Source organism: Etheostoma cragini, chromosome 23, assembly GCF_013103735.1.
Source record: "Etheostoma cragini isolate CJK2018 chromosome 23, CSU_Ecrag_1.0, whole genome shotgun sequence".
NCBI lineage: Eukaryota > Metazoa > Chordata > Actinopteri > Perciformes > Percidae > Etheostoma > Etheostoma cragini.
The window spans coordinates 1,310,845-1,333,866 of NC_048429.1; the positions used below are offsets into that span (position 1 = coordinate 1,310,845).

Here is a 23,022-nt window from a genome sequence, read left to right on the forward strand (position 1 = left end):
CATTTAGGTTTGATGGTTAAGGTTAGGGTAAGGGGTTAGGGAATGCATTATGTCAATGACTGGTCCCCACAAAGATAGCCAGACACGACTGTGTGCACGTGTGTGCGTGTGTGTGTGTGTGTGTGTGTACCTGAGCCAGTGTGTCAGGGTCCAGCGCTCTGGACCGATGGGAGTCACTAAAGCCGTGCTGCCCGCTGCTGGAGCGCCGGATGGGCGTGTCCTCTGGCCGCCGCAGCGAATCATGTCGGCTCACCGTCATGGTCAGGGCGGCTGCAGAGCGCCGGCGGCGCTCCGGGCTGTCGAGGGGCGGGGTCAGACCCTGACCCCGCCCCAGCAGCAACTCCCGGGGGCTGAAGTGACCCGTCACCGGCGGGGAGCTCCGCTCCATCACGCCCCCGTTGCCGTGGCAATGGCTTTCGGAGCGACCGAGGGGGCGGCGGAATAAACCGTCGGTTCGCTTCCTCCTGTGACTGTCAACAGGAAGGACAACCAGTCAACAGTAGCTCATTTAGGATTTAAGATGGAAGGGTGAAGGGTGTGGTGAATGTTTGAAACTTTGGAGAGAGAGAGAGAGAGAGCGAGCAAGAGAGAGAGAGAGCGAGCAAGAGAGAGAGAGAGCGAGCGAGCAAGAGAGAGAGAGAGAGAGAGAGAGAGAGAGAGAGAGAGAGAGAGAGAGAGCGAGCAAGAGAGAGAGAGAAAGCAGAGGAAGACGTAGAGAATGCACATCTGGATGTCCTACATTTTACTAAACTAGTGTACTCAAACGTAAATGATGTGGATCTCTCAACCAAAACAACAAAAGACGCAGTTTGGTAACGTGATAAAGCAGCATGGGATGTTGGGAGTTGTAGTCTTCATTGCAGCTGGATTTTTTAGGCCCGATCTATTTATTTATTTATTTATTTTATTAATTCAGGACAATGCCGCCCCCCTGCAATTTGGCCAAGCCCCCTTCCACAGATAATGAATGGGACGACGCAGAGTCTTGCAGCAGGGACTTCCATCTTCATTGGTGACGATTTGCAGCGTATGAGTGCCGCGCAAATTCACTGCCGCAAAGATTGGCCTCTGCCAGTACCCCCGAACTGGGAAGAGGCGAGGGCCCGTCATCACTGCTTGCAGTTTTTATTTATTTATTTATTTTATTAATTCAGGACAATGCACATTGACGAACATGCCCAGCAGTACACGTAAATGTGCCAGATTGTAGCCCGAGAGCTAACTTCCATCTGCGGTCCAATAGGCAGGTTGGAGTAACAGTAAAAAAAAACACAGGATAGTAGCATTTAGTAAATAAATACAAGAAGAAACAAAAAGAAAAGAAGAAAAAAGAAGAAGAAGAAACTGCTTTCTTTTTCCTATTTTCTGAGCTTTATTCTGCTCGTCAGCGGATGACGGGCTTCCAGCCGAGCTGCAGCTCACGTCTGCTCCACTCGTTTCTCTGATCCAGACTAAAGTCCTTCACCCGGTTCTACAAATGTATCGTAAAAATGTGGCTTAAAACTCTGTAACAAGTCAACCGGGGACATGACGCCATCGACAGGCGACCGAATGTAACGCGTCACCTTGAATAAAATGGCAGACTCTCTAGGTTTGAACATTGTTGGAAACATTTAGGATAAGTACACAACTCAAGTAAATATACAGTACAACATAGGTCTAGTCGATTTTAAGCATTTTAATGTAGAAAAAAAATAAAGTATGATTACTTCTTCCTCCACTCTTCCATAGATTACGTGTATAATTAGGAATGAGATTAAAAGAAGTCAGTAGTTCACATGAGAAACAGGAGTGAAAACAGCGTGATGAAAGTCAGAGGTATTTTTAGAGGTGAGAGAAAGAGCTGGAAATGGAGTTTAAGGTTCACCGCGGCTGAAACCATCCTCGGTGCTCTCATGTGATAATGGAAGGTGTCTTACATGACGGACCTGTTGTAGGTCTCTAGCGGTCTGACGTCGGTCGGGGAGCTTAGTTCGCTCCTGGACCTCTTGTCGTCGGTGCTGCTGCTTCCTCCGTCGCTGTCGGCTTTCTGACTGAGGGTATCGGACAGGACGTCGGCCCTGAACACACCAGGAGACGCTCAATCAGGACAAAAGGCTCCTCCCGAGACAGGAGAGCACAACCGGCACACCAATCCTCAGTTAAGCAATCGATAGCGGCCGCTTATTGACTCCCTCAGTCCAATAAGTCTGCTAATCAACAAGGCGTGCAACAAGTCCACCTGAATCCATCGCTGCAGCTTGGTAGTAAATGCACTGAGCCACTTTTGTCAACAAGAGCTTAAGCACGGATGTCTTTAAAGTTAGCATTTTGCTTTATAATGTTAAATAAATATAATATCATGTAGGGCCATGCATCCTTTATAGCTCGCCTGGTCAAATTACACATTTCCCGAGTGATATCGTCTTAAAAAGAAAACATTATTAGTTTTTTTTCATTCATTGTCAAATATTAAACCAATTGCAAACTACTTTGCTAATCGATTAAATCGGTTTGAGTAATTATTTCTGGAAAATCAAATAAAAACATAAACAAATAACGTAAGAAATTGTCTGCTTCCAGCTTGTTAAATGTGAATATTGGTATAGTTTCTTCTCTCCTCTGTGACGGTAGACTGAATATTTTTTGTGTTTTGGACAAAATAAGACATTTTGAGGACGTCATCTTGGACTTTGGGAAACACTGATCTACATTTATCACCATTTTCTGACATTTCATAGACCAAACCATAATAAATGACAGATTATTAATAATTAAAAACTTACTTGCAGCCATACCGGCAACTAAAAACTACCATATATAATATCCCAAATTAATGAAAAAATGAAAATGATAGATATATAAAAAACATAAATGAAAGTGTGTGTGTGAGTGTGTGTGTGCGTGTGTGTGTGCACTCGCCTGTCCTTCACCACGATGTACTGGTGAGGCACCAGGCCGTGGTTGCCGTTGTGCCGCCCCTCCCACCAGTCATGTGACGCTCGCTGGAAGAGCTGCAGCGACGCTCCCTTTTTGAAGGACAGCTCGCGGCCCGACCGGCCCACGTAGTCGAACCGCGCCACCGCCTCCACACCCTCACCCTCTGCCGCAGAGAGAAAACAGGGGGGGGAGAAGATAAGAGCCAGACATGGAAATAGAGGTGAACCTGAACTTGTCAATCAGCTGTCTGTGTGGCTTTTGTTCCTTTCACAGCTCGACCAATCACAAGAGAGCATTGAAGCACACGCAGGGTTTAAGTCTTTCTATCAATTCAGATAAAGGGAGAGAGAGAGAGAGGGGGAGGAGGAAGGGAAGGGTGGGGCGTGGAGAAAAGAGCGAGAGTGGAGTGGTGTGTGTGTGTGTGTGTGTGTGTGTGTGTGTGTGGGGGGGGGAGATGTCTCCATGGCTGCTGTTGCCGTAGCAACCTCTCTCCACCAGGACACAGAGCGATTGGGAGTGTGGGCGGATTGCGTGGAGGGTCAGGGGTCGCGCGTACCCTCGTCGCTGGTCTGGGTCTCGGTGCCGCCGTCGGGCTCGGCCTCCTCCAACGCCCCCGGCTCGCTGAACGGACTCTCGCTGCAGGAAGAGAGAGAGAAGCTCAGATAGACACGCTGTCCATTCAACACGGGAACAAAAGGGAAGAAGCACAGATGGAGACGAGGCTGCTGAGGAAGAGTCTTTGCAGCTACCGTCCCAGAGCTGCAAAGATTAACCGATTAGATGAGCAACTGTTTGACAATCGATTTATAGATTTGAGTCGTTTTTATGAAATTTGTTATCTGATTATGTAAGAAAAGCTGATTCCAGCTTCTTAAATGTCAACACAGTGGCTTGAGAAAGTTTACACACCCATGCTAAAGTTGATTAAAAAGAGGGATAAAAAAACATCTTAAAACTTAATTGAAAAAATGTAGGAAAATCCAATCTTTTAAGGACACCAATTTTCTTTGTGCATGAATAATGTATTATAAATAAACAAAAGTTCTTCTTTAAAATACAGGGGGCATAAGTATACGCCCCCCATGTTAAATTCTCATAGAGGCAGGCAGATTTTTATTTTTTAAAGCCAATTATTTAATGGGTCAGGATACTATGCATCCGGTTTAAGAAAGGCCTGTATACTACACTGTATATTACACTATATACTACACTGTATACTACACTGCATACTACACTGTATATTACACTGTATACTACACTGTATACTACACTGTATACAGTGACTATTGTTGTAAGCTACCACTTTTTTTGGTTTATATTAGTTTCCATTTTGGCACCATCAATTGTTCCCGATATTTGAATGATATCAATACATTGGCCATGCGATTGATCCATTACATGCAATTAAAGTATGCCGAATTAGCTCATAGCAGCTCCTGTTTGCAGTGATTTGTTTAGATAACTATCACTGGATTTCTCTAATGATGAAGCAAACTTAAAAACATGAGGATTTTCAGGCAAGTTCTGCGCTGTCTTTTTCTAAGATTTCAGAAGATGAGTGGATTTTTGGGCGTTTATTCCTGATGGACATAAGTAAGTCACACTGAATAATATCAATGTGTGTTTCTTGTCCGTGTGTTTTAGATCCGACTGAGTTATGACTCAGCTAAAGACTCTCCGGTGCCCCCTTGTGGAGGTTTTTCTCTCTCTCTTATAGTAGTGACTATTCCCTCCATACCTCCTCATGTAATGTTAATGGGGCTTTAACGCAAAAAATCAGGGTTCAGAAGGTTAATCTCGACGAAGAGGGGGAAACAGAAGAAAAGTAGTAACATTAGGATATTATAATTAGATGAATATGATTGGCAACTCGTGAAATGAAGTGAACTCACCAGTACTGGTCTCCAGTCATACACTTCTCATACACGGGGCCCGGCAGCTCCTTGGTGTCGGGGAAGATGTTGTCGTGGTTCAGGATCACCGTCTTGATGACCTCATTGACGTGCGCCTGACAGGCCACCTGGTCCAGCGTGTCCGGCGTGGGCAGGAGGGTCGGGCCGAACACGATGGCCAGGTTCCCAGCATCCATCATGTTCTCGTCGCTGTACTGGGAAAGGCTGGGGGGGGGGGGGGCAAAATGGTGCGAGAGCACTGAGACGTATGGAAATGATTTTCTTCTCTTGTTTTTTTATTTTTATACTTACAACAAAACATAAAACATGTAAAGCAACATAAACACCCCCAACATACCCCTTTTATTTAAAGAAGTGGTTTATTTTTTGGTAACGTGCTTTACTCCCTACATCTAAAAATAATCTAGGCTGAATTTGTATTTGATGTATGTATGTATACACCATAAGCCCGTCATACACATCTCTCCCCAGCACAAAGCTTTCTCACCAGAAACTTCACATACGTTCATAATTTTCTAATATAGACTTCCAATCTGGAACTGGGAACGATTTTTTGAAAAATATACTTTTTTTGTAAGTTTTAGGGGTGTGCATAATAAAATCTGATCATATTTGAATAGCAATTCAAGCTCTACAGATTCAAAATCGATTCATAGATTTCCAACATTCGATTCATATTTTTAATTTTATTTCTTTTCTTGTATGTCTACTGCAGTCACGATAGATAGATAGATAGATATAGATGGATAGATAGAGAGATAGATTGATAGATAGATTGATAGAAAGATAGATAGATAGATAGAAAGATAGATAGATAGAGAGATAGATACTGTATTGATCCCTAAGGGGAAATTCAAGATCCCAGTAGATTACAGACATCACACACAACATACACATACTGTGTGTGATAACTCTGTTTCCCATTCAATGTCTATAACTGTTTCCTTTGATGTTGCCACCAGCGTTCACAGGAACTGGAAGCTTAATAATGATGGTTTAATAACACCGAAGCTGAATGCATTTCCTAGTGCTGTTAACAAGCGCACCAATATGTACAAGCTGGTACATCACACATGCACACTTCACACTCGGCTCTCCGTCCCTTGCTGTTCTCTTATTCTATATTTATTTGAGTGGCTGCAGAGCTGCTGTTCCATCATCTCCACAAGTGTGCACTTCTATCGCCCTTCACTTCGAGAGAGGTTTATAGCCTCTTCCCCTCATCCTCAGCTTTAAACCCATGTGCGACGAGGGGAACAATTCTGGAAAAATGGAGAGAAATTACAATTAACTGTAAAGGTCTGATTTTGTGTGAGTGGATACTCACTGGTTGAGAAAGGCGAACAGGTAACGCATCACCACCAGCGTCGCCCTCGGGACCCCCAGCAAGATCTTACGGATGCACTGCGCCCTCTCGTACATGTTCTCGATTCCTGTGGCAAGAAACACAGAGCAGAACAGTCATCGAGACAAGTCTAAAACACACACACACACACACACATGAAAAACATCATGAAAAAACATCAGCCAGCTCCATAATATCTCTGCTGAGTAAGGGGGATGAGTTCCACAAAGACACAGACACACTAAAGAGAAACAAAGCAAAGAAATGGAGGGGAAAAGTGAGTATGTGGGCTGAAGATAGACCCACTGATCCTGATATATAAACCATAAGCTGAAATAGTTTGATATATTGGCCACGTGATTGGTCTATGCCAGGCAAATTGGCGTAATTAAAAATATGCCAAATCAGCTACTTGCAGGTCCAGTTTGCAGTGTACTCATGGCTACACAGACATATATCTGACCTTGTTTAGACTGCCAAGCCAAATCTGTTTTTTGGTACATCCAGGACTGATTTTTTACAAAGTCGGAACAGCAAGAAACACATGAAATGTAATTTTCTTTTGCAAATCAGATCCAAACCCCATCTGGACTCAAATCAGATTTCAAAGTGTCTTTTGCGCCACTCGTGTTGCAGATGGTTTTGAATGTAACTTTATTTAATTTAGTCTCTTTCCGTTTTACATTTCACAATAAAAACCCAACTTGAATCATCTTTGAGCATTTCATTAAAGAGGAAACTCAACAAAATGCAACAGAACGTTACAGAGCAGCCTCCAGCTCACCCAGTAAGAGTGTTGACCCCGTGTAGGCTGAGTCCTACAGCAGGCCGGGTTTGAATCCGTAAAAAAAGCGTAATGTTACTTTCAACGCGACACACGACAACGGCGTCGAGTCCAGAGTAAAGTGATGAGCAGATGCTACTAGCAGAGTGCCAGGGAGAATCTTCCCACTAGAAGGGGAAACGATAGACTTCCGTTTCTCAAACTTAACTCGATTGTTCTGAACTGTTTTTTTTCTATGATTTCTTACACCGGATCTAAAAATATGTCCATCTATTTGTTGCACATTGACAGTAAACAGACGGCGGTACTCACGGACGCAGGAGATGAGGTCATTGAACCTCTCCTTGGGAAACAGAGGGTTCTCCAAACCCCTGAAGTAGAGCTTCAGCACGCCAGCCACAGAGTTGATGTCGTGGTTGCTCTCCTCGTCAATCAGTGGGTCGTTACCTGGACGACAAGACGGAACGAGTCAAACACATCTGTACCCTCCTGAAGCTGTCGATCCGGGGTCCTGCAGGTTAAACCCTCTTACCTCTCTCGAAGGAGTTCTTGATGTCATTGACCTCCACCTGTGATCCCGACACCCGGAATATGCCCTGATGCTGCAGACCTGTTGGGAACAGATGTGTGTTTGTGTTTCTGTCAGTCTGTAGTGTTAGCAGGAAGCTAGTCTCCCATTGCCAGACCTTCCTCCACAGCGCTACAAGGGAAGGTCTGGCTAGTCTACCGTTTTAATACCACATAGAATGCCTGTTTTAAATACCTGTTTCATGACGATAATGTTCAAAGTAAAACTGCACAATTAATCGCAACTGTATGTAAATCGCAATATGGACTAGTGCAATAGCCACATCGCAGGCGGGGTACAACGTTTATTAAAGGCAGAATATGTGTCAAACATAGAGTATTGTGGCGCTGCAGTGACGTCCCGGCCTACAAATCCTATCCCACAGACTAAAAAAAGAAAAATCTTTGTTTGGTAAAGATCCTTGCAAAAATCTCAATATAAATCATTTTAATTATAATATTTGGAATGAAAATGAGCATAACTTTACAAAAATTATCATTACCTCCAACATGGTGAATCATATCGCAATCGCAAAATAAGTCAAAATAGCTAAACTCCTCATATTGTGCAGCTTTAGTTCAAAGTATGACAGTATGAAACTAACATCACTGCCTACGGCAAGCAGGAGGTAACTTTTGTAATGTCAATGTCAAAGGAAACTAAATTCAGCAACATTGGTTTGGCAAAATAGTTGTCGAGTAGTTAGTGAAACCACCACAACAACAACCTTTCTCATCAATAACCGCTAAGCCAGATGGAAGTGAAGCTCACCATGCAGGTTGATGTAGCGGATGCAGCTCTCCACAAGCAAGGGTATGGCTTTGGTTGAATCCTATAAACACAGTCATGGTTGGTTATTGGTTACACTTCCTTCATTCTGATTCTGTCTCATGGACTCCTGGTACTGCTTCTTGTCACAGAGTCAGCATTAGCATCAGATTCAGACAATCATTTGTTATAAATGACGAGTTATAATAATAATAATAATCACTGAAAACAAATCATGTTTACAGTTAAACAAAAAGACAAAAAACAAGACATTAGTCAGTCCTCTCAATGCTTTCTGACTTCCCAAAACTTGTTGGTTCCTACAGTGAATGTAAAACGTTTTAAAGTCTCAATAGAAATAGATACTATGGACTATTTATCAGCAGCTGGTGTTCTAGTGAGTATTTCTCTTTTTAAGTTTAGTGAGGATTTTTCTTTATTTATCCTCAATGGGGAAATTACAATTTACACTATGTTATTACACATTACACACAGGACTGAAATACACACACACGGTCAGGTCCCTTCTAGCACTAATGGAGAGATGTCATAGTGAGTGGGCTGCAACTGCTCAGTGGTTGGGTGGGGGGGGTGCCATGTTTTCCTTGTATTTATGTATGGTTTGCAAAAATGGGAACTGCTGGGTCCGTGAGATGAGAGAAGCGAAGTGTATGCGCGGTGTGCACACGCTACATTACGGCCAAGCATGCGCCCTTAAAACACTGACTTTAGACTTTAGACTAGGTCATCATTGTTTTCTGAAACTGCAAAACAGCACCAAGGAACGGTCGCACCAGAACACGCCTCCTCTTTTTGCTGAACAGCCCCCGGTAGCGCGAGTTCATTCCCTGATTTACGGACGTGAGTCTGTGGAGGGAAAAGTCCGCTGTGCGTTGGGTGCAAAATAGGAACGATACACGTGTCGGTGTACAAAGTCAATTGCGCTGGGTGCAAAGGCAGGGCCAGGGCCCTTTGTGTTAATGTTATGTTTGCGTTTTGAATGCCAAACAAATAGAAGATAATGACCTCTTCTGAAGAGTTAGTCGTGTTTTTTTTAATCATCAGTGTCCTCCTTGGCTACTAACAACTACGTGGAGGAGGGGCTGGGGGGGATGGCTTGTATCATGTGGACGTGCCAAAAGTTTTGTTGTCATTACTTAGAAATCATCATGGGGGGGACAGAAAATATGCACTACAGCTTTAACTCCTGTCTGGCGGTCTTGCGCTCGATTCTCTAGTTTTAAAATGAACGGGTAAAACCAAGATTTGTTATAATCCTTTGTAAATTAGTATTTTGCAGTATTTTAAACAGTACAACACAGTAGTGGTGTCTGCAGGCCTCTTCTCAGACTGCTGGTACAACTTCCTATCAGATGATATGTCAGTAGCCTTTCTTGAATTCTTACTGAACTCTAAAAGTGACGGGGACATGTCCCGCCACCCGCAAAATTACAGACAACATTTAACGGCCTTGACTCTCAGCTATTGGCAAAAAGACAAAGAAACAACTTGAAACCAGATGTAAGTGAGACCCTACCTGGTGCTTGCTATGGGAGTTCTTCCGCCCACGGCTGTAAAGAGCAGAAAGAGGAAAAAGAGAGAGGAGTGTCTTCCAAAAATTATTATTATTATTATTTTTACTAATAAACATGAAGTTAAATATGCACAGCAACATGAAACTATACCTGGTGGTCAGCAGTTCAGATTTATATCCTGTGAGAAAAAAACAAAGACAGGGAAAGATTTGAAGGCAATAAATGCTGATTATTGTCTGTGTCACAAACTAAAAGAGAGTAATAAGTGAGAGGTACATCTTACCCTCTGCTAAAGCTTTCTTCAGTATGTCATGTTTGGCCTGCAGTTTGGAAATTAGATTACTTCCCTCCAGATACTCGCGGAATTTCTGAGGATTGAGAAATATAACACAGATAAAGTTTATCCTACCATCCGGTGACAGCCGGTAAAGGTTAAGTCATAACAACATGTTATCTCTGCTCTCTCCAAAGCCACCAGACTCCTTTGACAAAAATAGTCATTTTTTCTTGCAGTACACAGGAGTTGCTGCTGCACCGCTAGCCTCCCTCAGTTTGTTTGTGTAGTTGTGTGTTGGTGTTTAAAGGGTTAGGAACGAACAAAACTAACAAACCTCCCATGGAGGCAGAGCAGCAACTCCTGTGTTCTACAAGGTAAAATTAATGTTATTGTCAAAGGAGGCCGGTGGCTTCAGTTCCCCGTCATAAAGGGCTATCTGACAGCAAGGTAAAGCGCTGAAAATATTCTAAATATAGCCTTCACTTCAACTGATATGGACGTTTTTAGGTGTCTAAATGTGTTTAGCTGCTGCCGCCGTCCAGAGCAGGACATTTCTTAGCTTCTTAGTCGGTGCTCCTGTCTGCTTCTCCAAACTGTGGGCGTGCCGATCTCCATCTACTGTAGACAGTACACGGACTACGGAGAAGTAGCTCATACAACCATACTTCAAACGATCTGAACTACCTATAAGCATTAAGCAGAAAATGACAATTTTTATTGTACTCAACACCTCCTTTTGGATCTTGTTTTTGCTGATCTCTAGTGGCTCTATAAATGCAGTCCATCACTGCTGGGGGGGGTTACAGGTGCTACACTGACCTCTGACATCAGAGGTGAAACAGGCTTGAAAGTTTAAACCACAGACGTCAGCAAACCCCTGCTTTTCATCCTGCTGTTCTGTTACTCTTTGAGTGTGAACATTACGCTCTGCTGTTCTCTCACGGTGAAGTAGAAGAGCTCTGTCTCCTGTTGGTTGGCCCGTTTCTTGGCCAGACTTGGTTTGTTCAAGTAGCCGTCCGACACGCTGGACTTGACCGACTCAGAGGACGGGCTGTGGGTGAAGCTCTGGGAGACGTCGAAGTCTTCCTGCACTGTCATGTCCTGCAGTGTGGTCAGAGTCGCACCCCAGGTCTTCTTCACCTGCAGGGGGACAGAGAATGGAGAGCAGCCTGTATGTTTCTACCATCACCAGAGCGTTTAACCATGTATCCAGCTAATTTAGAGGTATAGTAAGTTATGTTAATGCAATTAATCTTTTGTCAAATTCAGTGAACATCTCCTCGCGGCCACCTAGCTCTCTATTTTCTGTGTGTGCTGAAACCCAATCCGGTGTTAATACACAGCCCTGGCTGTGTAAATGGAAAACCAACAGAAAGGAGTGCAAGAGCCACAAAACTGTACTCCAGCCAATCAGCAACTGGGGGTGTCAGCCTCAGCAACCCGTACCTCCTATGGAGCCATTTTGATGCTAATAAGCCATAACTGGATATTCATTTTGGCGCCGTTTGACAGCGAATCATTTTACATTTGAAGCGTTTAAAGACTCTGTTTGTCCATTCTTAATTTCTAAAGAAGCTAGACAATGTATAAAAGGCTCCATTTTTTGGGATCAATATCTATCTATCTATCTATCTATCTATCTATTACCTTGTAACTGCTGCTCTTTAAAACCCTGAAGTCAACATTTGCGCTCTACTGATCCTATATGGAAGGACAACTGAACACCTAAATAAATGCCACGACTGCACCCGGCTTCATGGATCACGGGATATGAATTATGAATTGTTTCAGGGTGGTTTTATTTTTGCAAAAAAAATGTTTGATGCAGTGTGTGTGTTCAAGCACAACAGCTCTGTGGGTGTAAACTTGTGCAAAGTGTGTTTGCATTTAAAGCGATGATAATAGGTGTAAAAGTGTTTTTATTTGTACGTGATGATCAGGGCGTGTTTGTGTGTACAAGCTGCTGAGACGTGCAGATGCAGCTCATTAATCCAGACTCCTTCAGCATTTTTATGCCCTTCAGGGTGAGTTACCAGCTGCCTTCTGCTCACACAACGAAAACAACAGTGAGGACGCCGCAAACTGCAGCACCAAGTCGCTCTCACATGGCACAAATTCATACATCTGCTACATTATCACCCCATTAAAGAGGCATAAATTACCATAACTTCTTTTTTGTAACTTCCAATACACTAATAATAATTTGTACTGATTTGTAATCAGGGAGTTTTTTTTTGGGCACTGTAGGATAGTCAATGTTATAAAATTCTCAACAACTATTTGGCAAATTGCAAGGAAAGTTGTTGCGGACATTAAAGGACTCGAGGAGGATAAAACCCAAAATGAGTTTGGGGACTTTTTTATGAAACGCAGGCCTGGTTCCAGACTGTTATTTAGCTATTCAAATAGATTTGTTATTGGTTTCCTTCCTACTGTTTAGCAATGGAAAAGCTGCCCTATTAAGGGGATGAAAACAATCTTCTTCTAGGGGCCAATTTATAAGATTTTTTTGAAAGTCACCAAGGTGCTTGCCTAATACTTAAATTGTAAGGTATGATAGTAAGGTAATGTTATACAATATAGCATCCATATAAATTCCAGGGCACAATTTATTATTATTATTTATTTGCTCGTATTTTCTCTTTGATATGTTTTGTACTTGTGTAACTTTATGTGTGTATCTGTTAAGATATCTTTGAAAACTCAAAACTCAATATATTTATTTAAAAAAATCAGCAGATCACTGATTGGTGAGGGCAAACCCCCCCCCAAACAGAAATCAGCTAACATGAACACAATGTTTAAATTAAGTAAAACGCACCAAAATCAGGTCCAACAAAGATGGTTTAGAGTTCATTAAAGAGGTTCCTCTAACAAAAAAGACTAATTTTTACTCATCATCTTGATAAAAAGACTATTATTGCTACTGCTACTATTGCAAAAGGCAATGACATCGCAAAAGGCACTCAGGTATTCTTTATGTTAGTTGAAAGAAAATATGAGTGAAAAACTGCTCTTTACAATGTCATTCTGTTTTTAGTGGTGCCTTTTATGTTCAGTTCAATGTTCAATTTGTTTAATACATTTTTTTAAAAAACTTATTTACTTTTATTTGCTTTAAATTCAACAAGCAATGTTTTTTTTTAGCAGAATAATAATAATAAGCAGCAGAAATGCAGAACTGAGGACACTTTAATATCTATTTGTTTATTTGAGTAATATTGTTATTGCAACATTCAACAACGATATTGCATATTTTCCATATATAGTGCAGCCCTAATGTACAGTCGTATGAAATGCGACTGAAAGTAACACTGGGTTAGTCTACTGATGCCGGCAAATAGCTAGACAGCTAATGTTAGAGCACTTGTATTTTGGTTTTTGGAGAAGAAAAAAAACACAGGCCTGTTGTGGCTAGTTACAGTTGCTAAGCTATGATTGGACAATTGCTGTTCAGGTTTAACAAACAACGCCAATCATCTTTTTCTTTAGGAAATGTGTAAACTCTGTGCTTGTGTGTCTGACCTCTTCGTTCTCAATCTTCAGGGACGCCAGGCGGGTCTGCAGCTGCGTGAGGCGGAGGGAGAGCTCAGCCTGGAGCTGCGGCTGGGAGGCAATCTGGGTCACCTGACAGGAAGTGGAGCAATGGCAAATAAATCACTGTCCAGAGGAAAGCACACCCAGATATGTGCTCATGTGGACCTGGTGGTGCATTGCAATTCTAGTGTATTTTATGTGTCAGGATTCCCACTACTACACCTACTGAACCCTTCTGTACGACGGCACATTAGGACCTCTTTAAAAAAACAAAAACCATTATGCAGCTGGGGGAACAGCGTAATATTATGAGAAAAAACTTAGATTTTCCCAAGATTAAAGTTGAATGTGTTACAAAAAAACATATTCTCTGAGACTATGGAGTCATACATTTACTTCCTGAAGAACAAAGGTAGCACCTCATTCAAATATGTATGCTGTTTTCTTCCGTATAGGCCCAACTCACAGCAATGTCTCTTCAAAGTCCAAATGCTTATGAAAATATGGTGATAAGGGCTAAAATCCCAAATATTTCCTTATTGCTATGAGTCCAATTGCATAGTATAATTTGTTTGGATCATGGACTGCAGGCTTAACACAAGGCACAGAAATTATTTAAGAAGGTTTTATTCTTTATATAGGAGAGTTATAACGCTACTTATTTCTTGATAAATATATTAGAAATTAATTATATGATAAGAAGACACACAGTTTCCTCAAAATGAGAATAAATGTTGGACTCGTGAGCTGTAAAAAGCATCGGCGTGGTGCGTTATACTGACTGCGTCGCCCATGTGTGCCTGGAAGCTGAAGCGCTGCGGAGGGCAGAAGGCAGTCGGGTAGAGGCCCAGCAGACGCTGCCTGTCGCGGGCCGGGTCCAGTCCCTCCACGGCCCCCTCTAGCACCTCCAGACCCGCCCTCCTGGAGGCTTCAAGGCTCAGTTCGGCTGATAGGTAGGTCCTCAGAGCCCGGCTCAGACTGGAGTGGTACCCTAGGTCACAGCACTGAGACACAAGGATGGGGGAAACATTGCATATCGATGTCTTCAGTTGAGGAAAGCGCCCCCCAAGACAGAAACCAAATTCTAGATTCAGATTAGGACTGGGTGTCGTTAAGAAAAACTATGATACCGCTATAGATACAAATCCTGTGACTTTTATACCAGTTCCTGAACGATACTGTTTTTGATGCCAATCTTATAAAATCCATTAAAAAAAAGAATCATAACATTGCACATTACGGCACAAATCTTTTATTTATTTATCGGCTTCTACGACGTGAGCCCCGTCTCTGTGTGTGACGTAGTGTTTTGCTTGCGTGCCTCTACAACGTTAGACAGCCAATCAGCAGCATTTTAAGATGCTGGTAGAAGCATGCTGTGTGCTCATTGGCTCACTGACGCTGATGACATTTTAGATGATCAAGTCTTTAGAGGCAACTTGGTCGGTGCCTAAAAAGTATTGAATTCGGTACTCAGCCCTAATTGTGATTAAATATGAATATCTTTCCATTTCTCTAATATCTTTTAGAATGGTGATGGTCAAATTGAAGTATCATAAAATATATATGTCTATAGGACAATAAATTAAATCCCCTCACTAGACACAGATCTCTCTGATTTCTAAAACCATCTTTTACAGGCCTAACAAGCTGATCTTTGCTCATTAGATGGTTGAGTAGCATTGCTCTTATCAGTAGCTATTAGGCGATTGCTGCTAGTTTTTGCACTGCCTAAATATGCTTTTACAACTTAATTAGTGTCATAACTATCCCTGGGATCCATATTCATCATGTTTAACTTGCCTTAGCTCAGCTACTATCTTTTTCTGCCGCCACTCACAAACATTTTTACCGACCCCTCTGGTGATGAATAGAAATAGAAAGGTACACTCACGTCTATGATGTCGGGCAGGTCGTGGATGTAGTATTTAAACACGGAGGCGTTGGTGGCCTCCAGAGTCAACAGATACTCATTCCTGGCTTTCAGAGTCTTCAGTTTGTTCTCAGAGTACTTTGCCTTTCTCTGAGGAAGAAAGCAGAATCCATTACACAACTCTGATCATTCATTAGAAAGACTTTCCTTCTCATGATGGGATTTCCCCTTTTAACCACTATCATTAACAATATTAGAGTAAGTCTTTCAGTAATAAACACATTTAATTATCCAACTGGGAATTCTATTAAATCAGATTGATGCTGAAAATCCTTGTGCGGCAGGTAGTATTTGTTTTGATGTGATTTACTTAATTTGCACCTTTCCTTAAAACGCGTCTCTTTGTGTTTGTTTTGTCTTTGAGTTTTGTCTTCCTTAAAACGTGTCTCTTTGTGTTTGTTTTGTCTTTGTGGTTGATTGTGTCTTGTTGTGGATGTTTTATGTGTCTTTGTGGTTGATTTGTTTTTCTTTGGTGTTATTTTGTGTCTCTTTGTAGCAATTTTTTGTCTCTTTGTCTTTGTTTTGTGTCTTTGTAGTAGTTTTCCCCCTTTTTGAAGCTTTTTTGTCTCTCTTTCTTGTTGTTTTGAGTCTCTTTGTAGTCATTTTATTTTTTCTTCGTAGTCATTTTGCACGTCTTTGTGGTCGTTCTGTGTCTCTGCGAGTGACATTTCCAGCTAAACCACGCCCGTAGCTGTCAGTATCTCCTCACCGGTCGACACATACGCATTCAATTGAAGCCAGACAATACGGATTTTTGTCTGATATGTAATGCGGCGATTCCCACATGATGTCGTAATGTGGCAGGAATCCAGCTGCTGTGCAAGGTAAATGCCTAATAGGCCCGTTAAGTAATCCATTGACGCCAATGGGTATTGGGTGAAGTTAGGATAGTGATTTTTCGTGTATGACGTTGCATCCGATGCTGAGAGGAAACAATGGGAAGTACAGAGATAAACGTGAGGGAAACATGGTTTTAAAGCTGAGGTGCAGGCCGTACCTTCTCTTTCATCTTCTCCATCTTGCGGGCGGCGTTGCGTCTCTGGTGGCGCTCCTCTATCCGCAGGCCAAACACCGGCTCCACACCTCCGCCCGTCCCCGACACGCCCTTCACGCGGCCCTCCTGTCGCTCCGCCTCCCGCAGCTTGGTTTCCGCACTAATCGTCTCCACGTGGTACATGTGATAGGTCTTCATTACCTACGTAACAACAGCCCATAATGACACAGCCTCTGAATCTAATGGACCACAGACATTGGAAAACGTTAAAGCCAAATGTTGTTGTTTCTTAAGATTATCAGGTCTCTAATTGGATTTTCTGTGTTTAGACAAAAATCTCTTAAGGCCAGCACTGGGACTGGTAATAAAACTCAAAATTTGACAGAAAATAATCAGCAAATTGTGTCACTTTGAGGCTCCTTTCAGACCTGGAAAATATGTCAGAAAAGCAGAACATCATGACAGCCCAGAATGAAAGAACATCTCTGACTGGAAGGACAATTCTGCGTTTAAAACAGATGCGTCTTTTGTGTCTCTTTCTGTGTTTTTAATTCATTCGATACAAGCAAAAACTACTTTAATGAAACTTAACCTTTCATTTGAAGCTTTGTCATACAGGGTGTCTGCACATATTAATGTTTTAAGATTTTTTTAAAGACCAAATATGAAGAAATCAGAAAAGTCTTTTAGCCTTGTGTAAAAATCATTTCAAGACATCTTTAAACCATGTCAAAGACCCGCTGACGCCCACTTACAGTGTAAAGCTCGTTCAGAAGCTTCATCAGGTCTTCCTGAAGCTGAAAAATGATCTCCTTACTCTGACAGAGACAGAAAAATAACATCAGCACCAAGTAAGTACATGCATTCACACACTGTGTCAGCAATATACATTTTTAAAGGGAACTTAAACTTTACTTCATTGTTTCCATTTTTACTTTAAAAAAAAGACACTTCCTGAATGAGGCAGAGTCTGAACACAGCGGGCAACACACAAATGGCAAAACAACTAAAAATTAACACAATCCATCAGCAGGCAATAATCAATTTTGGTCTGCAACTGCATCGATGCTGAACCACATCCCGAAGCACTGATGCAAGGATCAGATATCAGTCACAGGAGATGTTTCACTGCACAAAAAGTATTTTTATTTTATACATTTTGATGATATTTGTGTGCTTTAAAAAAAGATTATTCTTTTTTTTGTACATCAGAATCAGAAATACTTTATTGATCCCTGAAGGGAAACTCTGTGTTGCAGTTCTACAAATAGTATAAATATCAGAGTAGAAATATAAATAAAGATATATAAGGAGTGTGGATATGTGCGGTATTTACATAAAGGAATGTTATTATATTAAAACTAGTGTGTAGTCGGGGCTTCTTATGAAGTTTCAGGTATTTTTTTCAACAGTGGAGAACGGAAACAGGTGGGGGGGGGGGGAAATTACATGCAACAGAGGCTGGAATCAAACAGCTGACGTTATGATTATGTGGCGTTGATGCATTGTTATGATAAAAATAATGATTACAGCTTCTTTAAGTAAATGATCTGAGCACTTCATCTGAATTCCAATTCCAACCGGTCGGGGCGGACAGCACCGGATAAATAAATGCATGTGAACACACACTAACAAATGAATTGATAACGCTCTGCTAGCTGCACTCAAACTGAATTTCAGTCTCATGCATTAAACAGCTCCACCAGTTTTGGGAAAAAGGAGTTATGTGGCAGCGCGGCGCCGCATTAATATTACATTATGCCAAATGACAGTGGAATCCCAGGATGGATTGATCTGGTTCCCATAGCGCCCGCTGAGAAAATGATCAGCTGAGCCTGTCGCCATGGCCACGGGGACTGTCAGCGTTGTCATGGCCACAACTCGACTATCCGTGTGTCTTTTCCTGGTGGAGTTCCTGTGAGGACATGGCGACGGGACGGAGATCTTTGTGTTCATAGCTGCTGGCAGCCGTGGCACTTTAGTTAGCATGAATAAAAGACGAGCCGGAAGACAGATTAATAATGAAGGCGCAGAGCTAAAGTTGGAGGCGGTTTTCGGGCGTGCACGTGTGTGCGTGTTTAATATGTTAAACTCTGAGGCGGCCCGAAGGGCCTCAGGGGAACACTGACTTTACTTTTCATTAGAATCAACTCTCGTATTTAAAGAAGCCGAATGAAAAATAACAAGCCTAGAGGTCTGCACACAAGGATAACTCCCAGAAGGGCAAAGTAAGTAGCACAGTATCACTCAAGTACAATACTCAGGTACCACCTGGATGTTTCTTCATGCTTGCTACATTCCAGCAGAACATATGTGTACTCTCACATGTTCATTTTGCTGCGAATACCACCTCTGACAACCCATGTTCAACTGAAAACACAAATTCCCTTCTGTTCTGATATGAATCCCTGCAGCATGCCGATGTCCCAAAACTTTGCAATTACACATGAATGAATGACCAAATTGTTCTACATTATATTAAGTATACATGTAAAGAAAAATATGCAGGATTTGTTACATTTTCTTCCTCCCACTAGTTTTGCACTCAGTTCACATGCTTGACTTCACAATCCATTACCGGTGACTGTGACGGATTTAAAGCCCGACACAGGAGGGATATACGAGGACTTCTACTGGAACATTTATATAGATTTACAGTAAAACGTTTGGTTTGTATGGGTGATAAAACATCACCTTAATTACGGTTTATTACGGAGGTCCCATGATGTGCCTTGGCGTCTCCATCCGGAGACTAAGAGCTGGAGTGTTGCCAGACATAAAGTGGCCCAATCAGAGCATTAAACCCGCCCAGTGGTCATAAAAGTATTGATTGCCGTCTGTGGCTCTTAGCTCTAAAGCCACTGGTTCCTACTGAAGATGTAAATCTTTAAGAACACAAATATAGAGCTCAACAGTCACACCCACAGCGGGTTCCAGAAGTAATATACAAAGCAATTTCTCCATTGACAATTAGGGTATAAACCATAAAATCGTAACTATAACTATAACTATAATCGTATATGCTCATATAGATGCCAAAAGTTCATGGGACACCAACCTTGTTTTGAGATAAATGTCTTTTATTTGAGGTAAGTACTTCATTACCCACAATCCTGAACAATCCCACAATCCCCCAGTGATGCCTCTGAGTGGGGGAACTCATGTTTGTGAGGAGGGGGGGGCTGTCGGTACCCAATCTGTGAGCATGTGCAAGATGAGAATCCTGTTTTAGGAGGATTTACAACACCGCAAGAATCCTCATCTGTTCCCATGCTACTGTCGTTAGCCTCCACCGGGAAGCTAACGTTAGTTTTGCTAACAGCTCATTTGGCTAACCGCTAGTGGACAGATTGATTTAGTCTTAAATAATGTTAACTCAAACCAAACACTGGCAAAGCAGGCTATAGCTGACGTAACATCCGTTACATAGCTGTTATAGCTGTTATAAGTTATTTTCAAGCTTTATTTTGAGGTTCTTTTAAAGTTATTATATACTGTCTCAGCTAGCGGTTAGCTAAATTAGCTGTTGGCTAAACAAACGTTAGCTTCCTTCATTCAATGGTGCACGCTGGTTTATGGGATGAGTAGTTTTTTCATGCGATAATGAAAATATGTACACAGTCTTGAACCTTTGACTTTCTGTTAGTTTTTTTTTACTCTAAATGATATGTTGTATGTTTATGATTCACGTGGTAGCTGGTTAGCCTAATGGTCTAAAACTCCTTGTATGCAGATTTTTACAGATGTCAATGGGAGATATTAATGGGAAATTTACTTCTGGAACCCAAGGTCTCTGGGTGGAGGGGCGGGAGCTCTATATACATCCAAAAAAGTGATACGACACGCGTGTTGTCTTTCTCTGGTTTTAAAGGCTGCTTTCGAGTACAGTGATGTTATTTTCTGAACTCACCAGACTTACTAGCTGTTTTATTATTCACCTTTACTAGGGCTGGATACTGCATTCAGTACTTGTAGGCACAGACCCAACTGCCTCCTTATTTCAATCCCTAAAGAGTAAATCTAACCAGCGACAGTAAGCAAACGTTAACGTTAGCTTGGTCAGCTAATTTGCCTGTTGGGCCACAGACTAAAGAAAATCACCCTCCCCAAACTAGCAGGAGGTGACATGTTGCTGTTCCTGAATGTACTTCATTAAATTTCACCACTGGGAAGAAGATGCACGAGCTCACCCTCTTCAGCAGGCGGGCCGAGTCCTCGCTGATGTGTGTGAGGCGGCTGATGACGTTGTTCAGGTAGAGGTCACTGAGGGTGGCGTGGTCCTTACTCTCCCTCCTCACCTGGAAAAGAAAGAGAGACAGAGAGTGGAGAATTAATTTTTTTCCTCCAGATTTGGTCAACGTCAAAATCATGAGTATCTAAGACAATTACTCAGTGGCTTCTGTAAAGATGTTGAATTTATTAAACATAAAAACCAGTTTAATAATTCAGCAGTTAAAAAAAAACCTTGACCCGTGAAATTTCTCTTAATACTTTTCACGTATTATTTTTTCGTATATACATTTTGGAATTCGCTTTCACAAATAAGAGTTTATCTGAAAACCGCAATGTGCAAAATAATCATTTTCCAAATTACATTGTTTTTGTGATCGTAAGGAGCCAATCAAAAATCAGTAGGAGCCCACTGGTTCCTACTGAAGATGCACATCTTTAAGAACACAAACACACACACACACACACACAAACACACACACACACACACACACACACACACACACACACACACACACATATATAGACCCAATGAGAACTGGGCAATATATGGATATTATATCGACATCGACATATGAGGCTTGACATTAGATCAAACTACATCTTAGATATCATGACAAAACAATAGTGTCGCCTTTCTCTGGTTTTAATGTTACAGTAACTTTATGTCATTTTCTAAACTAAGCAGACTAACTAGCTGTTATTATTGTTTGCCTTTACTAGAGCTGGGCCGAGATAGTAATCGCGATTCATTGCATAGCCCTACTCTGATGTTTACATATTCCTTGTTATAAAAAGGTCTCAAGCAAGCAACCCACCTGGTTTAACAGCAAGTACCAGCAGTTCACCGGAGAGAGCAGGTTCTGGTCTTTTCTGGAAGAGAGAGAGAGAAAAATACATACAATTCAAATTTCTTCAAATCACAATTGTAACCAAATTTGTACATAAATCACAACAAACACCAAAGATATAAATGCATTGATTTCTCGGTAAAAATGTGTTTCCACAGTCCTACTTGTATTGCTGATGGTCCTTCGTGCTGCGTGTTTTGGCCATGAACCTCTCCGCGAGCTTCTCCAGGTTTCTGGAATATTCTGTTTCGATCTCGGACTTCTTCCTGAAGAAGTCCTGCAGGTCCTGAAGCAGCTGGACCCGCATCTCTGTCTGCTGCTCCAGACAGCGCTGCTGCTCCACCAACTGGGCGCGCACATCTACACACACACACACACACACACACACACACACACAGGTATATTAGACACCTTAGACAATTTATATATCTGTGGCAGCAAACAAATGTAAAAATGTATGTTTCATTTTAGCTCCACAAAGATGGCCGATCATCTTTTATTGCTTTTGTAGAGTTCATTCATCTTGTTGTTATTTTGCAGTAAAAAAAAACATGACTACGGGCCCTACTTTCAAGGCAGCACAGCGGCCAACACAAGCACCACTATTTTCCCAACCTTGACATTTGCTTTGCCCGTGGTATTTTGCATGCTGCACAGGGGGAGGTTCATTCAAATGAGGCAGCGCAAAGAGAGCTGTTTGTGTTTAGGTGGAAAAAAGTGTCTTAGGCTTTGAGATGTGAATCTTTTTAAATCTGCATCAAAAAAGTTGAATCTGGTTCAAACCATAGACTGTCTACAAAGATGGACGACACGTCTCCACTTCCTCCCGCTGTACAAAAATGAAGCAACAATATCCCGGATAATGGCACGGTGGAGCTGACCAATGGTGAGGCAATCCCAGCTGTCAATCATGACGTTTCCCACCGTAGTTATAGCATCAAATAACTAATAGAAACCAAACTGATTAGAAGAATGAACACTTGAACAAAGTCAGCGTGACCAGAACTACCTATAATGACAGAAACCATTTATTTGAGGTGCAGATTTTTTTGTTGTTTTTTGTTTTTTTAATGTAAATGTTTACATTACATTACAACTTCATAAAGCTCAAAGTGACGTCTTCGAATTGCTTGTTTAGTCCAAAACCTAAAAGATATTCAGTTAACAGTGACATAAAAAGAGAGATTCTTCTCATATTAGAGAAGCTGGACACATTGAATATGTATTATGTTCGCTTTATAAATTATGTTGAATAAATGTTTAACTTTCTGTTGATCAACTGATCAATTAAATCAGCTAATTGTTCAGCACCGCCCCTCATACTGCTGCTACCTTTAATTCTTTATAATTACTGATAAAGACGGCCCA

The 23,022-nt window shown here is 41.7% G+C and overlaps 1 protein-coding gene across 4 annotated transcripts in view; it reads right to left on the reverse strand.

Annotated features, from left to right (window-relative positions):
* LOC117938912 (SLIT-ROBO Rho GTPase-activating protein 1-like) overlaps nt 1-23,022 on the reverse strand; it is a 33,069-nt gene that overhangs the window by 2,718 nt on the left and 7,329 nt on the right. The window contains exons 2-22 of one of the 4 annotated variants that reach the window (XM_034863889.1): nt 21,819-22,014; nt 21,622-21,676; nt 20,764-20,871; nt 17,329-17,391; nt 16,577-16,774; nt 15,541-15,669; nt 14,429-14,650; nt 13,635-13,736; nt 11,052-11,249; nt 10,116-10,200; nt 9,983-10,010; nt 9,835-9,868; nt 8,301-8,361; nt 7,494-7,571; nt 7,274-7,408; nt 6,160-6,265; nt 4,812-5,036; nt 3,476-3,555; nt 2,902-3,082; nt 1,929-2,060; nt 131-470 (exon numbers count right to left, since the gene is read on the reverse strand). In XM_034863889.1, the coding sequence (XP_034719780.1) occupies nt 131-470; nt 1,929-2,060; nt 2,902-3,082; nt 3,476-3,555; nt 4,812-5,036; nt 6,160-6,265; nt 7,274-7,408; nt 7,494-7,571; nt 8,301-8,361; nt 9,835-9,868; nt 9,983-10,010; nt 10,116-10,200; nt 11,052-11,249; nt 13,635-13,736; nt 14,429-14,650; nt 15,541-15,669; nt 16,577-16,774; nt 17,329-17,391; nt 20,764-20,871; nt 21,622-21,676; nt 21,819-22,014 (2,756 nt within the window). Of the gene's footprint in view, nt 1-130; nt 471-1,919; nt 2,061-2,901; nt 3,083-3,475; nt 3,556-4,811; nt 5,037-6,159; nt 6,266-7,273; nt 7,409-7,493; nt 7,572-8,300; nt 8,362-9,834; nt 10,011-10,115; nt 10,201-11,051; nt 11,250-13,634; nt 13,737-14,428; nt 14,651-15,540; nt 15,670-16,576; nt 16,775-17,328; nt 17,392-20,763; nt 20,872-21,621; nt 21,677-21,818; nt 22,015-23,022 lie in introns of all 4 variants that reach the window. The other 3 variants (XM_034863888.1, XM_034863887.1, XM_034863886.1) reach the window with 3 other exon arrangements.